At 41.0% G+C, this 21,809-nt stretch overlaps 1 protein-coding gene across 1 annotated transcript in view; it reads right to left on the bottom strand.

Moving 5' to 3' along the window:
* Positions 1-21,809, bottom strand: part of LOC128735783 (potassium channel subfamily K member 18) — a 74,083-nt gene that overhangs the window by 16,116 nt on the left and 36,158 nt on the right. The window contains exons 6-8 of the mRNA XM_053830269.1: positions 16,594-16,730; positions 16,397-16,520; positions 6,140-6,244 (exon numbers count right to left, since the gene is read on the bottom strand). Coding sequence (XP_053686244.1) covers positions 6,140-6,244; positions 16,397-16,520; positions 16,594-16,730 — 366 coding nt within the window. The remainder of the gene's footprint in view (positions 1-6,139; positions 6,245-16,396; positions 16,521-16,593; positions 16,731-21,809) is intronic.

Raw genomic sequence — 21,809 nt, 5'->3', positions numbered from 1 at the left:
TAAAATGGGACCAGTAAAGCTGGCCGTTTGTCTACACCTACTAATTGTTAGAATTTGGGATACGGAACAGTTACCGGAGGAGTGGAAACATGGGGTTATCTGCCCGCTATATAAAAAGGGCGACAAGTTGAACAGTGAGAACTATCGAGCGATCACCGTTCTCAATGCCGCCTATAAAGTGCTGTACCAAATCATTTTCCGCCGACTATCACCAATTGCGAACAGATTTGTGGGAACTTATCAAGCCGGCTTCGTCGAAGGTCGGTCTACAACGGATCAAATATTTACACTGCGGCAAATCCTTCAAAAGGGCCGTGAATACAAAGTTCCCACGCATCATTTGTTTGTTGACTTTAAAGCCGCATATTATACCATCGACCGCAAAGAGCTATGGAAAATCATGGACGAGAACGGCTTCCCCAGGAAGCTCATCAAACTGATTAAATCTACCATGGATGGTACACTGTGCTGTGTTCGGATTTCGGGTGGATTGTCAATTTCATTCGAATAACACGGAGGGCTTCGTCAAGGCGATGGTCTTTCATGCCTGCTGTTCAACATAGCGCTACAAGGTGTTATGAATCGAGCGGATATCAACACGCGGGGCACGATCTTCAACAAATCTAGTCAATTCGTCTGCTTTGCCATGGATATTATCGGCAGAACATTTGTGGCGGTGGCAGAACAGTACACCAGACTAAAGCGCGAAGCAGAAAAGATTGGGTTAAAGGTAAATAGGTCTAAAACAAAGTACATGCCGGCCAGCGGAACCGAGGCCGAACGACACCGCTTGGGTAGTAGTATATTGATCGACGGCGATGGGTTTGAGGTAGTTGATGAATTTGTTTGCCTTGGCTCACTGGTAACGGCGGACAATGATACCAGCCGTAAGATTCGGAGACGTATTATCAGCGGAAGTCGTGCTTACTATGGGCTTCAGAAGCAATTGCGGTCGAGCAGACTAAGTCCCCGTACAAAGTGCACCCTGTACAAGACGCTTATTAGACCGGTTGTTCTCTACGGGCATGAAACATGGACAATGCTCGAGGAGGACCTGCGAGTGCTCGGAGTTTTCGAACGACGAGTGCTAAGAACGATCTTCGGCGGCGTACAGGAGAACGGAGTATGGAGGCGGAGGATGAACCATGAACTCGCACAGCTCTATGGCGAATCGAGTATCCAGAAGGTGGCTAAAGCTGGACGGATACGATGGGCAGGGCATGCCGGAACACTATTCTGCAAAGATGGTGTTTGCCTCAAATCCGGTAGGAACAAGACGACCAGCAGCGCAGAGAGTAAGATGGTTAGACCAGGTAGAGCGAGATCTGGAGGAGGGTACTCGGTGTCCGAGGAATAGGAGAGCGGTAGCCCACATCCGAATAATTTGGAGAAACCTTGTTCCACAGGCTTTGTCTTAGGACGACAAATCACTTAAGTAAGTAAGTGGTTCTATAACTAGAATTGGCAAAGAGTTCACTGATCCATATTGCTGGAGAGCATTGCATTACTCTGTTGTTCTATCTGTGTTAGAAACACTAGCAGTAATTTGTAGCCCTTACGCATTTAGATTCATATAAACGAAGGTAGAGATGTAGGTTATCATACATTATTACATATAATAACTTGTGTGTATTATGTAATGCTTCTATATATATCAGAATGAACGTGATAGCTCCACGAGACGACACGCGAGAAGCGGCTCGCTCAAGGGAGAGCATTGATTACGCCAGCCAGTGGGACACGGACTCATTTCATTATGTGATTTACATTCACCACATTCCACACTATTAAATGAATTTACTTGTATATAGGTTGGATTTAGATAAAACATGGTTAAAGCTACTCAAAATACCCTTAAAGTGTTCAACCTCGGATTTTGAGTAGGTAGTGGAAACTTATATGTGCGTTATTTGTCACAGAAAATAATTCAATTATTGGTAATTAGTAAGTTACCGAAATTGGTTAAATTTTCTACTCATACTTTAAAAACTTTTTGAGAATTTTTAATCAAGTTTTAGCTAAATTCGACCTATTTACAGGCAATTTGCAAATCAAGCGAGAAGCCAACGTTGTCTAGTTAGTTAACCTAGGTAAGTTAACCTATAGTGGACCATTTACCTCTAATGAACCTCGGGAACAGTTTAGGCGAGTATTAGATTGTGCTTCTTATTTCCGAGGATATGTGACATGAAACCGAAAGAACTAAACATACCAAACAGTTCAGTTAATAAGATTTTAGCAGAATTTAATGATTAATATCTCAATATCGACATTTTCAACAAGCTAGAGTCCATTTCCTGGTTAACAATGTGAAATGTCGCCATTAGAGGACGCTCTTCACGCAAAATACACTAGAATTCCTCTAATGCACCCGGTCGCTATCCTATTGTAAACCACAAGGTACATAAAGGGAAAAGGGTAAGGGACATTCCAAACTGTTTTAAAAAATGTGTAAAATATTGAGATTTGCCACATAAATTGATATTTGTTTAGGCTTAATCGAAATTTACTCATATTGTAAGTGCCATCGGTTGCGTGTTTAGCGTTACCAGTTTACAATAATTCGTGGAAGAAAACTACTCAAGCACTAACTGGTCCACTAATGGTTAATTTACCCTACTCTCACGCGAGTGTGTATGAGAAGTATAGCATTCAATGCTAACGCCGCACACGCAAGCGTAAATCAAACAGCCACTGTTGCTATGTGTAGACATTCTGCTACCTACACACTCGCGCACGCACATTCTCAGGTCGTCTTCCTGCAAAGCGTATTCGCGAGTCAAATAACTCCTGAGCAATCAGCTGCTCGTGAGGCCTTGTGGCGCACTGGGATACAGGTTGTGCATTACTTTTTCTTTTCTCCTTCATTCTCGCTCTCGGTTATACTAAGGGGGAGTGTAAACCCTCGCGAGCAATCGGTTTCAGCAGCTCGGGATGCAACGACGAACCATAGCTGTTAACACACACTCGCAAAAACTCGACGCATGAATAAGTACGAGCGAGAGTCCGATGCTTATGACGGCGCATTCGTTAGAATGAGTACGCGTGTGTGAGAAAATTGGACCACACGAGTGTGGGTTTTACAACACTGTTTACTCGTAGACTAGTTTAAGAGCTGGATCAGTTCTACATCGGTTCCGTGTCAGCTTTCCATCAGTTCTGTCTTAGTTCTGCTACAGTTCTCTATCAGTTCTGCATTAATTCTGAAGAAGCCTCGAGTTCCCCCGTTTGACGGGGAATGCCAACAAATGATGGAGAGGTAAAAAAGTGCTTGGAAAAACTATCTTAGCATTGCCATGAGGGAGAGTTTGGCCAAGTACCGACGAGCGCGGAATGGGTTGAGCACAATCCAGAGGAGGAAAAAGCGCCAGTAGGAGGACAGAAAACGCGAGGAACTAGAACAACTATTCCGAGCTAGTAAGACGCACTAGTTTTATGAAAAGATGAACCAATCTCGTAAAGGATGCATGCCGAAACCTGATATGTGTAGAGACGTAGGAATGAGGAGGGAAACGTGGTTACAAACGAGCCCGAGGTAATCGACAAGTAAAAGCAGTACAAGCAGTATTCAAAGCTGACGATGTACAGAACGCTAACCAACTGGTAGTCCTCTACGGATTTGAGACAGTTACTTTGCTCACGGAGTACATTCGTGCACTGGTCGTATATGAACAAATAGTGTTGCGGATTATTTTTGATGAAGTACAAATGGAAAGCGGAAAGTAGCATAGGCGTATGAGGCTCTTCCTTTCATTTCTCAGTCAATTTCAAAGTCGCCTGCAAAGCCTAGGCTAGGCTGGACTCGTTCGACATTTCCTGCTTTGAAGTCAATGAAGATGTGATGTGTGGCAAGATCTGTTGGATGGAAAATATTTAGTTCGCAATCAGCGCGGGTTCACCTGAACCTCGCCTGATAATTCCCTGCGAATCATTGTGCTATCGGTGACAGCAAGTATTATAAAAGCCTAGGAGCGTACCTCGTAGACGGGCTTTTTCAGCGTTATGCCGCGATAGTAGTTAAGTTAATCAATCTCTTTATAGATGAGACGAACAATGGATGGATGGAAGAATACCTCCGGTAACTTCTCTTCCCAAATCATGAAATAATGCAGTGCTTCGGGAAGATACTTGCACCTGACTGGCAAGTTACACCGATATTCGATGGACGACAAAAGTAGGCAGTCCGGAGTACTATCGAAGAAACCTAGTGCTTCGTTTAATGGTCTTTACTTAATTCTTGAACTGCTGTATCTTCGGGAAGATAAGCACCACTTTTTAAATGACACTGACGGTCGTTTTGGTCGTCATTTTCTTCAGACTGGAAAACTATACCTGTTCTAAAGGAAATTTTCGAAACTAACACTTTCTTTCAAGGCACCTTAAACATTCGTGCAACTATGCGATCTACGAGAGATACGAATGGAAATACTAGTGTTTTTCGGTCATGTTTGTAAAGGTCTTGTTGGCGCATTCGCATTTGTCAGGATGGGGGTAAACTGGTTTTCTTGCTCGTCGGTATTTGGCCAAATTCTTCCTCGTAGCAATGCACAGATCATCTTTTCAAGACACTTTTTGTTCACCGTTTGTTGGCATTTCTCATGGCATGCGCTCGTCACCTAGTACCGATGGACGAAGGAATTCTGCCCCAACCGTCTTCGAGAGTTGAAGCACCTAACTTTTCCGAAGTAGGCAGTGCGTCATCCAGTGTCCGCGTGTAGTTCTCGGTAGATTGCGAGTTATACAGCTGCGTTATGTTTAGCTCAGGAGAACGGCTTTGACGTGCCTGGTATACGGTTAACAGTTTTGAGTGCTCATATACTACTACCAGGTCTGAACCAATATCCGCAGGCCGTAGGGAACGTATGTTCGTGGTGTTAGCAGAGAACTATCTATGAGGATATAGTCAATCTGTGTACGTTGCTCAAGTGAGTTCCAGATGGCTTCATCGTACCTCGTAAAGCTGCGTAGTTTATGTATCGAAGGCCGTTATCATTCGTGTCGGTGTGCAGGCTGTGGGGCCCGATCACCGTTGTATACCCTTCTTCCCTACCGACTTGGGCGCTCATATCCCCGATGACGATCTTGATATCCTATGGCGAACAGCTTCTTTCTCTTCGTTAGATCTACCTTCAAACGGGCAGTGCATGCTGATGTTGCGGCAATTGAAGAAACTGTCCTTTATGTACAACTAATACATCCTCTTGTTCATCATCTTCCAATCTATCGAGCAATCCTGCATTCTGTTCAACACTACAAAGTTCGTTCCCGGTTCGTTGGTTGTGCCACCACTCTGGTAAAACTGGGCTTCTTCCGAACCCTTTCTCCTTTGCGATAGATTTTTGTAGAGCTACGATACCGAATCAGTGGGGCTTAATCTGTTCGAGCAGCATCCGGTCGTCACCTACGAAATCCAGCGATTCCATGTACCCAGTTTCCATTCGCCATCCTTGTTCCGTTGCCTAGGTCGATATTGGCCTTGCCTGCGTTGCTGATATTGTTCAGGATTTTTCGTGAGAAAAAAAGAAAGGGAAGTATTTTCGCTTTCTCTTTCAACGCTGGCAAGGCTAGACCACCCAAAATACAGATCATCCAAATGGAATAATCATTTGCATAAAATTATTACGGGGAAAGTTGTGTGGAAAATGTATATAATCGAAAATTTATTTAGAAAAGGTGTATTCTTTGTCCAGCCTATGGTATAAATTGAAATATGAAAAGTACTATGCATTTCCGTAAAAAATTAATATTAATCTTCTCATCAGAATAGATATTGGAAAGCACAATTCACAATTTGTTTTTTGTTGAAACCTTGGTTGAAACGTATTAAGTAAACGATAGAAATGTTTTGTCTTTATCGTCATTTTTTCCATAACCCATTGACCTTCCACTACAATCAGTGCCAGCTGTGTGAAGTATAATCTGCAGAATTACAGAGATAAATCCGTGTTTTTGACATAGCTGGAGTGTTCTCTCACCTGTCATGATGGGAATGGAAGCAAGCAGTAGAAGGGGTTGGACAAACCTAGCAAACAGGATCATATATTCCGTCCGATTGGAACGGAAAGTCAATTCTCCGTTACTTCTGTCGGTGAAAGGGGTGTGCGTGTGTGTGTGTGGTGAAAAGAACGATTGAACTCACCTGCATCAGATTAAAGCACATGGCTATCAGTGCCATCCCAAGCAGTAGATAGATGGCGCATAGGATGAAGCTGATTTCCATCTTCGTGTCACCTTTCGTTTGCAGCTGCAGAATCGGATGATCGGGCAACCGTTGAGCGTGGGCGCAATAAAATGGTACGGAAATGAAAAAAAAAATCAAAAAAAAGAGAAAGAGTAAGTGATGAAATAAAAGCAGAAAATTCATGGTTCGTTCTGCGGATGACGCGGAACACTGTCAAGAGCGAAAGGTATGGTAAATTCATTTTGCATTTTAAACTTGTTTGATCTGTTCAAATATTTAGCTGTGCGGCGCTCAATGTTTTTTGAATGAGACCAAAGCCAGTAGGAACTTTGATTAGGAAACGTAATTATGGCGGTGCTTTCGAGGATTTCACGATAGCACCAGTAAAAATTACTTCCTGTTCGTCACTATCGAACCAATACATCAACTTTATGCTTGAGCGTCCTTAAATTATTGGTATATTTTATAGATTAGTTTATATTTTATTTGCATTATCTTTCCGATGTTCCCTAGCAGCAAATCATTCAATGTTTCTATAATAAATTCAAGCTGGTAACATTTTGTCTGACAAGAATGTCGTATTGCTTTGCTGTGGGTTACAGTTGTCTGATATTTACTTTAAATAACTGCAAATTGCATTCAATTGTTCCAGCTGCAGGTGGCGAACGACGGATATCATTCATGGACGCCTAAGTAGCTTAATCGGTAAAATTTTACCGACTTTAAACGGCGCAATGAGTGTGTTTGATCCTGGACGACAAAATAGAGGAGAGAGTGCAAAACTAGCGTATGAACTACATACAGCTAACAAAATGACAAACTGTAGAAGATTGGACATGCAACGAGAATGTCGAATGAGGGCTGTATTTGGCAGAAACAGAATTTAATTGAATTGAAATAATTTGATACGAGTCTATAACGCAGGTTATTAAAGTAAGTATTTACTTTTCACCTTATCACATTTAACACAATGTAACGGATTTGCACAGATTCTGGAAAACTAAAACGTCCATCAGAATCGCGAGAATAAACATTGCTTTTATCCCAAATTTATTTAACTTGCACAGTGTAATTTGGCAAAATTCCACGTGCATCGACAAATCACTCGCAAGGGGTGGTCATTGCATATTGTAGCCAGCGGTCTGTTTCGTGTAAATCGTCGGCAGATGTTGATTGAAAAACATGCAAAAGCTTTTAACCGAATAGCTGATACATATATTTGATGCAAATTTGATCTGGAAAAACACTACCCGTTTCGTGCGTGCTGATGGTACTAAGTACTTTAAGGTATGAAATATTATTATTTTTGATACATTATGATGCTCTTCCTTTTAAGTAGGGCGCGGGACCAGTTTTTTTGACCTGTTTCTATTTTGGGTTTATACTCTGGGGAAAATTGCCGCGTTTTCTCTCCAATAGGCAGTTTTTCGTTTGCACATCCGATTATTCCGAAGTTAATGAAACACGAAACTAATGAATGCTGAATAATTAGAAGTCTACCGAAAATACAATCATAATCCGAGCGGAAGGGCTCACAAAACATCAATTTTCTACCATTTTCGAATCTAGTTTATATCGTTCGTTGATATCCATTTAGTGATCTAGGAGGATCGTAAGACCTGTTATTTAGAAAAAGAAAAATATGTGCATTGACCTTTACAATTATGATGCGTTTTATTCGTGATGATAAAGAGAGCATGTTTATTTGCGAATCCTTTCGATACCGCACTGTGCATGACGCGTTTCAGCTTTGCTCGAAATTTGTGCGGCTATAACCGTTAAGCTGGGGTTACTTCGGACGCCGAATGACACGGTATTGTGCACCGACTGAGGTCATTTGCGAAAAGTGCCCACTGATCTTTTTACAATTTATGTTCATGTAAAATAGTGACCATCACTTTATTTTATAGTACGCGCTCCCGGTAACTGTGATTGCTTTTCCGTCTTCACCTTCGGTTGCCATGGTGCTTGGAAGCAGCACTGCTGTTCCAGTTTGCTAGGATACAAGTATACTTCTGAAAGTGAGTTACTTTGTTTGACGTGCTCTTTTATCATTTTGTGCGGTGGCACTTAGCAAAGAACCTTTCCGCGCTCGACAGTATTTTATTTTAGCGTCCTTCTCATTGCTACCCGTGCAACGACTTGACAAGATCATTAAAAAGCGTTCATAAAGTATGCGAAGCTTAAAAACGTCTTTATCTGTTGTGTTTTTGCGGTGCTTGTGTTTTATGGTGATTTTCCCGCTTGGACGCTGCTGAAGGAGCCAGCTTCGCCCATGTTTAATCTGCAGCCGCAGACCGGTACGAGGCAGACAACAATAACCAAGTCAACAATTTTTTGTGATTGTTACCAGTTTAGATTAATTTGTTTAGAGGTAATTTTAATGTAGGTTAATTTAATTATAGATTCAAGGCACAGACAACCAGTTGGCAACCATGGTTAACACTGTAAAATATAATTGTAGACTGCGTGGTGAAGGTTTATTGTTTGAGTTTCAGTGACGGTTCCCACACTCTCGATGGTCTTCTTGGCATTTAAAGGTTAAGCTGAAGCTCATCTAATTTAACGTTATTAGTGTAAGGCAAGTTTTTTGCGGTGAACGTTAACTTTATTTAAGTTATTTGGTTTTATGAGTAAATGTAAATGAGGGTCCCTGGCGGAAAGGAAACTGAGTATCCCTGCACAGCCCTTGGTTCACAGATTCGAATCCGAGTAAGGTTATCACCGCATCAAGTAATTATCTTATAGTTTTGTAGAATGAACTCAGTTTTACCTTCATGGAGATGAAATCCTTTCTAAGGTTGAGAACTGAAGCAATAGCGAAATTAAATGGATTCTATAATCGGAAATTATTTACTTATTTATTTACTATTTGGTGGGGCTTTCAACCGCTGGTTGGTTCGCCCCAATATAATCTGAAATAAATATAGACTTTAAACGAATATACGGTGTATGGGAGCCTCGTATAAAATTGTAATGGGTGGTCTTTGCACATTTTATGAATCTGAATAATACGTACATATGTTGGTTTTAAAAATTACCTGGGTCCTAAACTGTCCCTTATTTGAATTATAGTCATATCGTATTCACTGTGAATTGCGTAGAACAGTATCATTTAGAACGGATTGAATTTTACTCTCGAATACAATTAAAAACCATAGCATGCGATAGGAGGGCTGGTATTGAAATGAATATACGAATCGAGATAAGCATTACATCAGATCGATAGTCAGTTATAGAAAGCAAATGAAGTGTGAAATATAAGAAACACGTACATTGACGATGTCACAGTTACGGTGCCTGGTGTAAAGGTTTTAATTATTATTGCTCGGATCTTACGACTTGGAATGTAGAATGGATGAAACCTTCTGTAATAATCGGTGATATGTTTAAATTGAGTTTTTTGAGCTGATGAGAAGGAATCATCAGTATATTCACAACACATAGAGCTTAACTGTATACATACATATACCATTCAATTTGTCTTAAATTTCTGGCTACCTTAATCTTTGTAACTTACAAAAGTTTAATATTGCTTTAAAATGAAATGCGGTTAGGGGTTCACTTGTGGTCAATAATATTTTGTTTCAGTAGATTGCATTTACTGCAACATAATATCGCTAAGCAAAATTGAATAACGAAGCGAAAAAGGCTGCTTTGCTGCAAACAATTCTCAATGAAATACAAATTGATGTTAGTTTTTTATGTTTCGTATTTTATTTTGCTGGTTAGGTATAAATTTTATGCTTTACTGCAGAGGCTGTAGCATGTGCCTGTAATGTTAAGGGGACGTAAACGACTAAATCTTTTGAAAATTTCATAAATTTTGTATTCCAGATTTTGGTTCTGCAGTCTTTTCCCGCTTATTTAAATAGCAATTTTGTAATGATCCCATCCCGGGAGTGGCCGAAAAACGATCATACATAGAGATGCCAATACCGGGAGTTATTTTGAAAACCGGTTTTTCGGTATTGATAAATGCAATACCGGTAAAACCGGTAAAAAACCGGTAAAAGTTAACTCTTGAAAACTATATTTAAAAATCAAATGATTTAAAGAAGATCCTTCCATAATCAATGATACTTAATTTCTGTCGTATAGTAAATTGACTAGTTCATTAAAAAATAATATTTAACAATGCGAAAAGAATTTACCGTATCATCTTTTAAACGAAAACAAATTTCAATGAAAAACTTCCGGAGGCAGAGAATCTTCATTCGGTGTGCACAGAGAAAAAAAGAACAATTCCTAGTGATAAATTAGAAATGTAGCGTAGGAAAACCCTTGTTCATGAGCTTTTAATAAGCTGCTTAGATACTGACATTTATGATAAATTATAACTGAAGGTCCACTCTGCTGCTCGGTTTCTGAGTTTATTCCATTGACTAAAATAATAAAACATTGCAGAATTTTATTATTAAAATATCCTTGATGTCTTGAAGAATATTACGAAGTCATTGCAAATAGTGCGGCTAATTATAAAACGAATAAATATACGAACTCTCTCTGAAATTCTACCAATACAGTAACTCGAACAGCAGTTATGCGATACTTGAAAGGTGTTCCGGGAGTAGTTTTAGAGTTCGTAGTTCGTAGAGTTTGCAATTTTTCCGGTATAGCAATTCGACAGCAGCCGAGGCTGGTTCTTATTCAACAACAATTTCTTATTTATTCATGAATTTCTCATCGCTAAAGTAAAGCGTATCCTTGTTTCTCAGCAACGAAAACAGTTCTCTTCAACGACCCCATCGACACTAGTAACAGAGGAGCTCAACATGCAAGATGGCACGATCAGGTCGATAATGATTTGCGACTTCTGAGACGACTGAGAAATTGGCGACGAGTAGCCCGTGGAGTGGAACGAGTTGAATGGAGACGACTGCTTAAAAAGCATGAGGCACTCCGGCTCACGCTGACAGCGGTGAGGTATTTCAGGGTTTTCCCTTTGGAAGAACTACATAATTGAGTTATTATTTGTAGAACCTTCAATCATGAATTTAAGTTTCCCCGTGCTTTACAAGTTTTACCAGCGATTCAGGCTTCTTGAGTTGTTATTTGATCATGCAAAAAAATAAAGAAAATACCGGTTTTTGGTCTTGGAAAAACCGGTAATTCGGTATTGGAAAATAGCCCGGTAATACCGGTAAAACCGGTATAGCATCCCTAACCGTTATGTGTGCGACAAAAAAACACCTTTAGCAGGGCGACAAGGGTACCCGGGTACCCAAAATTGATATTGTTATAACATCAACAATTTTAAACCGATTTCGACGAAATAGGTGTCAAGTGATTCGTTTATTTATCTAGTTTTGAATCATTTGGCTATTTGGCCACTAAAAGATATACGGGGCCCGAAAATCCGGAATTCCGACAGAGTGTCCGCTGTGAGGAAGAGAAATGATTGTATTGCAGGAAAATCAGTCATGTGGATATAAAAACTCTAAAAATTCATACAATGTACTATTTCATATAATGAGATGAATCAGGTTGGCCATTCCGGAGTAGGTTCCTGTGGGGTCATGAGTAGCCAGTCCTGGATTGGAGGTAAAACCTAGCAATATGGGTATCAAAGTTCTTGGAATTAGTTCGGTAGGTGATATTTTTTACATTTCGATGTATTTTGATTGGTTATTTCGAAAATGGTTTCTACGGGGTCACAGATGATACCGCAGGATTCAAAATAATGCTTAGCATTATCAGAACCGTTCAAAACGTAGAACCATCTGTTATACATTTGGAACCAGTTCCGAAATTATCAATCAGTACTAAACTGACCATTTCAATTCAAAACATCTAAAAGATCCGCTAAACCAATTCTAATATTGGATTAGGCACCCAACTCGCCATCTGTATTCCTACAGGAACCAAATTCTGGAGTGGCCAATGCGATCTAAAGTCACCAATTTATATAATTAGATGAAAAAAGGGTCCACAGTGTCAAGTTCAAAGCTAATAGGTTTACTGAAAGCTGATATTCTTTCAAAACATGCGGCTTCCCACGTTTTAACGAATGTTGCTCCGGAATTACCGATTCCCGGGAACAACTTGTCATTAGATGGCCAAACGCTTTATCTAATCAAAACTAGATAAATGTACGAATCAAATGCCACCGGTTTCATCCAAATCGGTTCAACATAACTAAAGTTATGAAGATAGCAAATCATGAGTACCCGGGTACCCTTGTCGCCCTCCTACGTAATAAAAAAATTCAAGTGACTCTCATTGCTAAACCCTTTTATGGATATGCACCAAAAAACCTCAATTACTTAAGATCAACGAGTTTTACGATGTCGCAAAATTTCAATTACGTATGTTTTAAATTGAATGAGTTATAACTATTTTAAAACTGAAAAGGTACCCGGGTACCCCGTCGCACACATAACGGCTAATCATACACATAAGCTTTCCAGTGCGGTGTAGAACAACCTCGACGGAATAAAACGACGCTCCTGTAAAACCACGATTTTCAAACTTTATGTACCTTTTTCTCAGAAACTACACAACGTATTGGAATAAACTTTTTTTTGTTTTGTTGGTAATAGCTTGACAAAGACTTTTATAACTTTTGAGCTTTGTAAACGAAATACAACCAGAGTAAAAAGAAAAAGAAGTCAACATTTTATTTTTTGCCATCTTTTCTTCTTCTTTTTCGTTTCTCTCAAGTTCGGACCATTATTTAGTCCGATCGAGTGTGTAAAACATGTTCATTTAGACGAAGTCTTTTTCACCCAATCGCAAAGCAATGACTAGAAATTCCAGTAAATTATTGCTTAAGATTTGCTAATCGATTGGTGCAAAAATATTGAAAATTGATCTGGAAATCACAAAGACGTTCAAAACCTATCACTATTCTAACAAGACTTTTTGGAATGACCCCCTATCTCCACTACGATCCAGTAAAACACAGTAGAGTAAAGAAGGGTAAAAGTGCGATGAGGGTAAAAGTGCGATTCAATGATTTATCAGTGCGGATTCCTAGTAAATTGACTACATTGGCATGAATGGGTGAGTACTTTGACAGCTTAAATCTATCATAAACATTTGTTGTTTACGAAGCATAGTTGCTGAATTATAGGTAAATGTTATTTTAGAATGGTTTTGATGTTATATTTCGTTGTACGGCAAATACGATATCAACAGGAGGGTATTACTTGTTGACAAATTGTAGTAGCGTTTTACATCACTCAGGTATCTCTCTTGAAATTGTGGTGAGAAGAATTTACAAAATATATTTCGCTTTTCCATAATTTGATAAAACCCCGTCAAACGCCTAGCGGGGCAAAAGTTCGATTTACTGACGGGGTAAAAGTTCGATTCATGGATCGAGAATCTAACTCATTTTACTGACGGGACGACGACACTATGCAAGTCCTTGCGACTTGTGAGTTACCGTGCGCGACGCTGTTCGTCTCTCAGCGTTTTAGCCGCGATTCTCAACGGGGTTGTTCGGGGAAAGGTTTCGTTGCTATCACGGAGGGAAAAAATTCCAGTTTGTTTCAAACGAAATTTTTATAACAACCTAAAAATATTTTTGTTTCAAAACGAAATTCTATTTGAATCAAGAAAATAACAGTTTTGAATTAAAAGTAAAGTATTTTCAAATTGTGTTTAACATCGATACAACAATAAATATTTCAATCATACATATCAGTTTGAAACAAAATGAAATTTCTGTTTGTGCGTAAAACAACCATAAATGTGGTTGAAACTACATTTTTACCTTTGTTATAGAGTAAGGAGGGGTAAAAGTGCGATTTAATGGTTTATCGGTGCAGATTCCGAGTAAATTGACTACATTGGCATGGATGGGTGACTACTTTGACAGCTTGAATCTAAACTTTGGTTGCTTGCGAAGCATAGTTGCTGAGTTATGTGCAAATGTTATTTTAGGGCGGTTTTGATGTAATTTTTCGTTATACCGGTGATACGATATCAACAGGAGGAAATTAGTTGTTAAAAATTTGTAGCAGTGTTTTACATCACTTGCATATCTGTTTTGAAAATACGATGAAAAGAGTATATTTCGCTTTTCCATAAGTTAATCAAACCGTCAAGCGCTTAGCGAGGTAAAAGTGCGATTCACGGCCGGGGCAAAATTGCGATTCATGGACGAGACCAAAATGTATAGCTAATTATATACAACTTTTGGCACTATATTACAGATACTGGAAATGGAAGATCTGCAGAAAACTGGAAAACAATGTTTTTCCGCTGATGAAACAAAAAACAAACGTTTGGGAAAGTTTCGATCTGACAGAAGCTGCAATACACCAGTGCAAAACAGGAAAGGTGTAAATTGAGAATATTCCTTACCGAAACATAACGCAAATTGAAGATAATATGGTTTTGTTAGCTACTGCTGTGCTAATTTCATGAATTATAGCTTCGCACTTTTGCCCCGCGGTATTCGTACTTTTGCCCCGCTAGTGGGGTAAAAGTGCGAATCGGCATTTGATCAGAAGAATGAAGAATTTATTTTCAGTAACACTATTATTCCAGATGATTTATAGTTGAATGTAAAGACATTGAGTAGCTGCATCACTATAAAATATATTTTGTTGTTTTCCTTCTTTATATCTCGCGAAAATTGATGACAACTTCAAACATCGCACTTATGCCCCGCCCTACTGTATATAAATACTGTGTTTTACTGGATCGTAGGAAAATATAAAAATTTGCAGTGGTTCTTAGGTTCTTAACTAATATCTCCCATCCATGCTGACAAAGAAGGGGGCGCTTTCGAGCTTCCGAACGTCTATTCTTCACTCAGAAGCGGCTCAAAACAACGTCGGATCTTCATGTTAGGGGAGGCTGATTATCATCCTCTTGCCAGTGCTGTGCAGGCTGGTCCTTCGGCGTACGACTTGCAAGTAGCCTTGTCAGATTTGGACTTGCATATATGCACTTGGGTGCTTTCCGACAAGTTGAAGAGTCGTAAGTTCGAAGCCGTACAAGAGGTATGCTCCGTTCTTATGCGGCTATCCGAAGCAGCCATCTTCTGCAATAACCCACCTTTCTTCTGTCTTTGATTTTTTGCACCAATATGTTAATTTCATCCATGCTCTACTGAAAAAGCACTGAAAAAGTGGTTGATACAGTGTTTTCCTAGGATGCCCACCGATTTGACATACCCCAACAATGAAATTTGAGGCGATAACAGCTAACCATTCAACACTGTGAAAACTTTGGCTGTAATAAGTCTGGATAATGCTCGTGGATATCAGGAGTGAAATTTAATTAACTTATTGGATATTGGATGTACGACACAATTGTATTTCGTTCTAAGGATTGCTGGTGAGACTGTTCTACTTGTGCCTATATAGACACCATTCATTTTACTCTTTACGCTAATATATTTATATTATAGTCATATAATCTCTTTTTGGAACTACATATTCTATGTGCAATACTATATATTTTGCTAAATCGTATATTGCTGGACACACGAACATCTATGAGGATTGCGTGAGTTTTTGCGCATCCTCTTGCAATAGGTGTTCAACTAACGTACCCATTTCTACAATCGTAAGGGCATGGCCAGGTGTATGGTGTGCTTACGGGCACACCATATCAGTCACCCATGGTGTGTATGGTTATCTATGTTATGCTATAACAGCTAACCATTCAACTGAGCCCCTCAATGGGCCTAATAATGGCACCCTCACTCTACATTAACCATTTCGACTCTATGCTGATATAAATAAGTAAGTTTGCCAACTATTGCAATCTCTTCAAAGAACCTCATAAATGTACAATTAAGGAGGAAAATTTCGTTTTTCTTTTAAACGTTATTGAATGTATTATCAACAAAGTTTTATCGATACATGATAATCAACTCAAACTAAATGATTTTTAAAGCAAAAGTTCGTTGAAATACAGTTTGCATGTAGCTGTAGCTATTAATGTACCGATATTGTGTTAAAACTAGTAGAACTACTATTGATAGAGCAGCTGTTTGGGGTAGGAAGTGATATCAATAGCATAGGAGTATCCGGTTATTCTACTAATAATTGAATAGGGAATAGTGTTTGCTAAAACTGGTACACCAGTTTTAGCGGATGTAAATCTATCGAAACAAAAGGCAAAGTCTCATTAATTGTGGCAAACCTAGCTTTTGTTTCGCTTGATAATGCACTATCTGCCCTATCGTTACTTATTGCTGCCCAAAAATCAAAAATGCACGTATTCAAACAGTTAAATTCTAGCCAAACTCACCGAAGCGCCTGGTACAATATCACCGAATCCGATGCTGCTAAGTGAAATGAAGCAGAAATAGCTGCCATCAAGGATATCCCAGTTTTCCCAGTCTGCGAACAATCGAGCACCGAAAAATATGTACCTGAAAAGAAATCACGAAAGCAGTGTATATTCGGAAAGGAATAAAAATAACAGGAAAATTTTAGCTAACTTACCCAATCATGATCATTATACAAATAGTAATTGGAACGGTCACAGTTTGCGGCTCGGCAGTGATTTCCTCGTCGATCTCGTCCTCCGGGTTGGAGGTGGTAATGGTAGCCGTGTCGAATTCATTTTCACCGAATTCCGACTGCTGTGGGCAGGTTGGTCAACCGGTGGTGAATGTTTGTAATGTTGCAGTGAGTGAGAGAAGCCACAACAAGGTGAGGAGGGAGTTGGTACCGCGAAGAAAAACATGAAATTAACAAGAGAGGAAATTTCGTGAATAATGGCTCAAAATGAAAAAAACGAAAAAAAATGTCGCGCGGTGCACAGCGTATCGGTCTTTGCGGTGGCGTCCCAGTGGCAGTCGTATTTCTCACGCCATTGTTGCTGTTCACAACATAAATTAAAATGTGCGACCGTTCTCGTTCATTGCTTGCGAATAATGAAGGAAACTGGGATTAAGTACGGCAACTCGGTCGTCTGCACAACGAAAAAAAACAAGACTCCTCCGCTTGTGGATGTAGAGTTTATCTTAATTTGCTGTACGTGAAAACAACCTGCTTGAAATAATTTCCAAACATGACTTATTGATAATTGTTCATTTTACTCCGTCATGCCTGCCTAAGGAAATGAAGCGGCGGAGGACACAAAGGAGCGTTGAAATTCCGGTGGACTTCACAAGCCAGCTTCATGAATATACGGCCAAACGGAGAGTGAATCAGCAAAATTGGCAGACTAAAAGGGCCGAGAAATGAATTGTAATTCTTCTCGACACCTTTGTTGGACATTTTATTTTGTAATTTAAATTCAACTCAGGATGCTGCAGTCCCTTTCGCCGTAGATGCATCGGAAGTGTATGAATCCAGAAGGCTAATGGGTACAGTTACAGTAGTGGTACAAAGATACTCGAGACAGGGCAGTAAGAGAACATTGAACCTTACTCAGTTACAAGCCGGCGTGGCTGAAAGGATTTGAAAAGTTAGCACTTGAGGAAATGATAATGATCCTGTTCTGGACAGTATATTGTACTGATAACTACGGCAGCTATGTTTGTCATTTGGAAGTTGATACAATAGTTCATAATGTGATGCATATTTTGCAATTCAGTTAAAATTCTATTTCTAGATCATTTTTGACTAGTTTTTACTAAGCAGTAAGATCGTGAGTCTATGGAAAAGTTTTTGCTTCATGTCGTATTTCTGATTCGAGCTACTACTTATTGCTACAGTGCATAGTGCTTTAAAATGCAAATAACGTGATCGTCAGTGTGTCAAAAGAACAAATGTAAATGAAATGCTAACTATATTTTTGTGAAAGTTATTGCATATTTTTAAAGGTAACTTCTGATTAAAACAGATTTTTGATCCATCAGTAAATGAAATGAAAACTTTGATTTTATGATTAGATAAAATAAAATGGCGGCCGTTACGTTTATTGAGATATTGTAGGTGCATCGCGGGTTGGTAAATGGTTGGATAATGCGTAAAATAGACCCCATTGTGGTCCCTAGTCTCTTTATAGCAACTCCTACCCCTACCTCCACGTGGTACCAGCCGGAATACGAGCAACCTTAAACGTCGATGACACTAGGCGAGTTTTTAGGTTGCTAGTAAGCGAGTTGGCGAGTAGATCGTGAACTCGCCCTGTGTCATCATACACACTAGCTGACGAGCAGATTATTTGCTAGTAGCGAGTAAAGTTGAATGCTGCTCAACTTTACTCGCTACTCGATGGCGTGTGCGCTTGTTGGCTATGGCTAGCACACTAGCTGTGTGGCATCATAGTTGCGAGTACCTAGCGACGCAGCGAGGGGGTTTTTAAATTATTAATTTTATAGCCCCAGAAAAGCCAAATATTTTTGCTAATTTTGAAATTGTAAAGGCAATGTTAATTAATTGAAGTAATTCCTCGTAATGCTTCATGTTTACCAATTAAACATCCATGAAGAAGTTAGAATTAAATAACGTAAGATAACTCTTATCTAAATTGTGCATTGTGTACGTTAAACTTGATCGTTTATCTAGCAACGATTTGTTTGTATGTACGGCATCGCTGCCCAATACGTTTTAGATTTATCAAAACCCCTCGCATGCTAGCTTACTTGCCGATTTGTGTGTCATCATGACTCGCGCATTCGCTAACTCGCCCACTCGTGAGATCGCTGACTAGCAGCTTACAAACTCGTCCAGTGTCATCGACGCTTTAGCGGAGATCGGGTAACCAACCCCGGTGGAAAATAAGGCCGTATATTAACAGGGGAGGAGGCACAGTGTTGTCTCGACACTGAAAGATGGCTGCCCCATCCCGAGACTCGATAGCGTAAGCCCTAGTAGGGCTACCTATCTAAACCCAAAAAAACTTACAACAAGAGTCAAGAAATATCTTCTCGGAACATTCGGCTTGGACCAAGGCGACGAAATAAGGACATGGAATGGAGACATGGTACCTGGAACTGCAGATCGCTAACTTTCGTTGGTGGCGACAGGGTTCTATGCGCAGCTGGAGGTAACGTACGACAGCTGCTCACCACGGGACATCAAGATCGTCATCGGGGATATGAACGCCCAAACCAGCAGGGAAGCAATGTATAGAACGGTGATCGGGCCCCATAGCCTGCACACCGACACGAACGATAACGGCCAGCGATGCATCAACTTTGCGGTTTCCCGAGGCTTCGTGATCAAAAGCACCTTCTTTCCCCACAAAGATATCCACAAGACCACCTGGAGATCATCTGACCAATGAATCTCGAACCAAATCGACCATATTCTCATCGAGAGTCGGTTTTTCTCGAGCATCACTAACGTACGCTCCCTTCGGAGTGCGGATATTGACTCGGACCACTACCTAGTAGCAGTACATGTGCGCTCAAAACTATCGACGGTTTATACCTCGCGACAAAGTCACCCTCCTCGGCTAAACATTCGGCAACTAGACAACCCAGCGAACTGCCGAAAACTACGCGCGCGTACTGGATGAAGCTCTGTCTTCCTCTGTGGAGCTAGATGCTTCGAACCTCGAAAACGGATGGAGTAGGATACGCTCGGCCGTCAACGAGGCCGCAACCGCGGTGCTAGGTGTGGAAACCTCGAGTGCACGAAATGATTGGTTTGACGGGGAATGCCAAGAAGCGATGGAGAAGAAAAAAGAGCTTGGGAAAACTATCTGAGCATATCCACGAGAGAGAATTTGGCCAAGTATCGACGAGCGAGGAATGAGTTGACCACGATCCTGAGGAGGAAAAGGAGGAGGAGCGCCAGAAGGAGGACAGAGATCGTGAGGAGCTAGAACAACTATTCCGGGCTAATGATACCCGCAAGTTTTACGGTAAGGTGAACCAAACTCGCAAGGCCCACACACCAAAACCTGACATGTGTAGGGACGAGGGAGGGGATATAATCACAAACGAGCGCGTGGTGGTCGACAGGTGGAAACTGTTGTTCGATGAGCACCTCAACGGCGATATAGCAGCAGCACACGCAAAGGAAGTTAACCTCGGAGTACCTACAAACGACAACAGCGTACCGGTTCCCGATCTCGAAGAGATCCGTCGAGAAATCGGTCTGCTGAAGAATAATAGAGCCGCCAGAAAGGACCGACTCCCGGCTGAAATCTATAAAAATGGCCAAGAGAACCGCTAGTAACGGCACTTCAGTGGCTGATTTCAAGGATTTGGGAAGAAGAGAAACTACCGGAGGAGTGGATGGAAGGCGTAGTCTGTCCCATCTACAAAAAAGGCGACCGGCTAGACTGCCGTAACTACCGCGGCATTACGCTGGTCAACGCCGCCTACAAGGTGCTCTCCCAGATTTTGTTGCGTCGTCTATCCCCAATAGCAAGAGATTTCGTAGCGCAGTATCAAGCGGGCTTTATGGGGGCCCGTGATACTATGGATCAAATTTTTACTCTCCGACAAACCCTTCAGAAATGTCGAGAGTACAACGTGCCCACACATCATATTTTCGTGGTATTCAGAGCAGCATACGATACCGTTGAACGCGAACAGCTATGGCAGATAATGCACGAGTACGGTTTTCCGGACAAACTGACGTGGCTGATCAAAGCAACTCTGGAACGAGTAATATGTTACGTGCGCATTTCGGGACACTCTCAAGTCCTTTTGAATTGCGCAGAGGGTTACGGCAAGGGGATGGACTGTCCTGTATGTAATTTAATATCGCTATTGAAGGTGTGATCCGGCGAGCGGGAATCGAAACGAGAGGAACGATCTTCAGCAAGAGTAGCCAACTCCTAGCCTTTGCAGACGACCTCGACATCATTACTAGAAACCGTGGGACGGCGGAGGCAATCTACGCCAGACTAAAAACGAAGGCTAGGAGGATAGGGCTACAAATTAATGCGTCGAAAACCAAATATATGGTAGCAAGAGGCTCCCGAGAAAGTAACGAGATCTCTGGTCACCGCCGACAATAACACGAGTAAGGAGATCCAATAGATCAAAATAATGGTCGTAGTGGTCAAATCTTCCGACAAAAAAAGGAGATCCAAGAACGCATTCAAGCTGGAAATCGAGCCTACTTTTTCCTCCGCAAGACGTTTCGATCTAGGAGCATACGCCGCCGCACAAAGCTGGTGATGTACAAAACGCCAAAAAGACCGGTAGTCCTCTAGGGACTTCAAACGGTAACTTTGCTTACGGAAGACATACGTGTACTTGCCGTTTTTGAACGAAAAGTGTTGCGGACTATTTTTGGCGGAATGCAAACGGAAAGCGGAGAGTGGCGGAGACGTATGAATCACGAGCTACAGGCACTGCTTGGAGAGATTCCCGTCGAACACCTGGCGAAAGTTGGAAGACTACGGTGGGCCGGCCATGTCGCAAGGATGCCGGACGACTGTGTAGTCAAATCCGTTCTCTTCAAGAACCCTACCGGCACCAGGAATAGAGGGGCTCAACGTGCACGATGGCTCGACCAGGTTGAACCCGACTTGCGTATGTCGAGACGCGCAACGAATTGGCGACGAGTAGCCCAGAATTCTTGATACGGCAAGAGCCACCCCGGCTCTCGGCTGAATAAGTAAGTAAGTAAGGTGCATCGCGTCGCAGTGGCTTGTGCTGTCTCAAGAATTTCTCTCCAGTATACTCGGTCTTGTTACTAGTATTATTGTCGGTGGTGTCAAGGTCCCAAACAAATGTACCCATTGTCCATTTCCAGCTCATCGTCGCCAATTGCCATTTTTCGTGGAAGATAAACGTTGTTTT

Source organism: Sabethes cyaneus, chromosome 2 (assembly GCF_943734655.1).
Source record: "Sabethes cyaneus chromosome 2, idSabCyanKW18_F2, whole genome shotgun sequence".
Lineage (NCBI taxonomy): Eukaryota > Metazoa > Arthropoda > Insecta > Diptera > Culicidae > Sabethes > Sabethes cyaneus.
The sequence above is the reverse complement of the archived record's forward strand: the minus strand, read 5'-3'. Positions and strand labels throughout refer to the sequence as shown.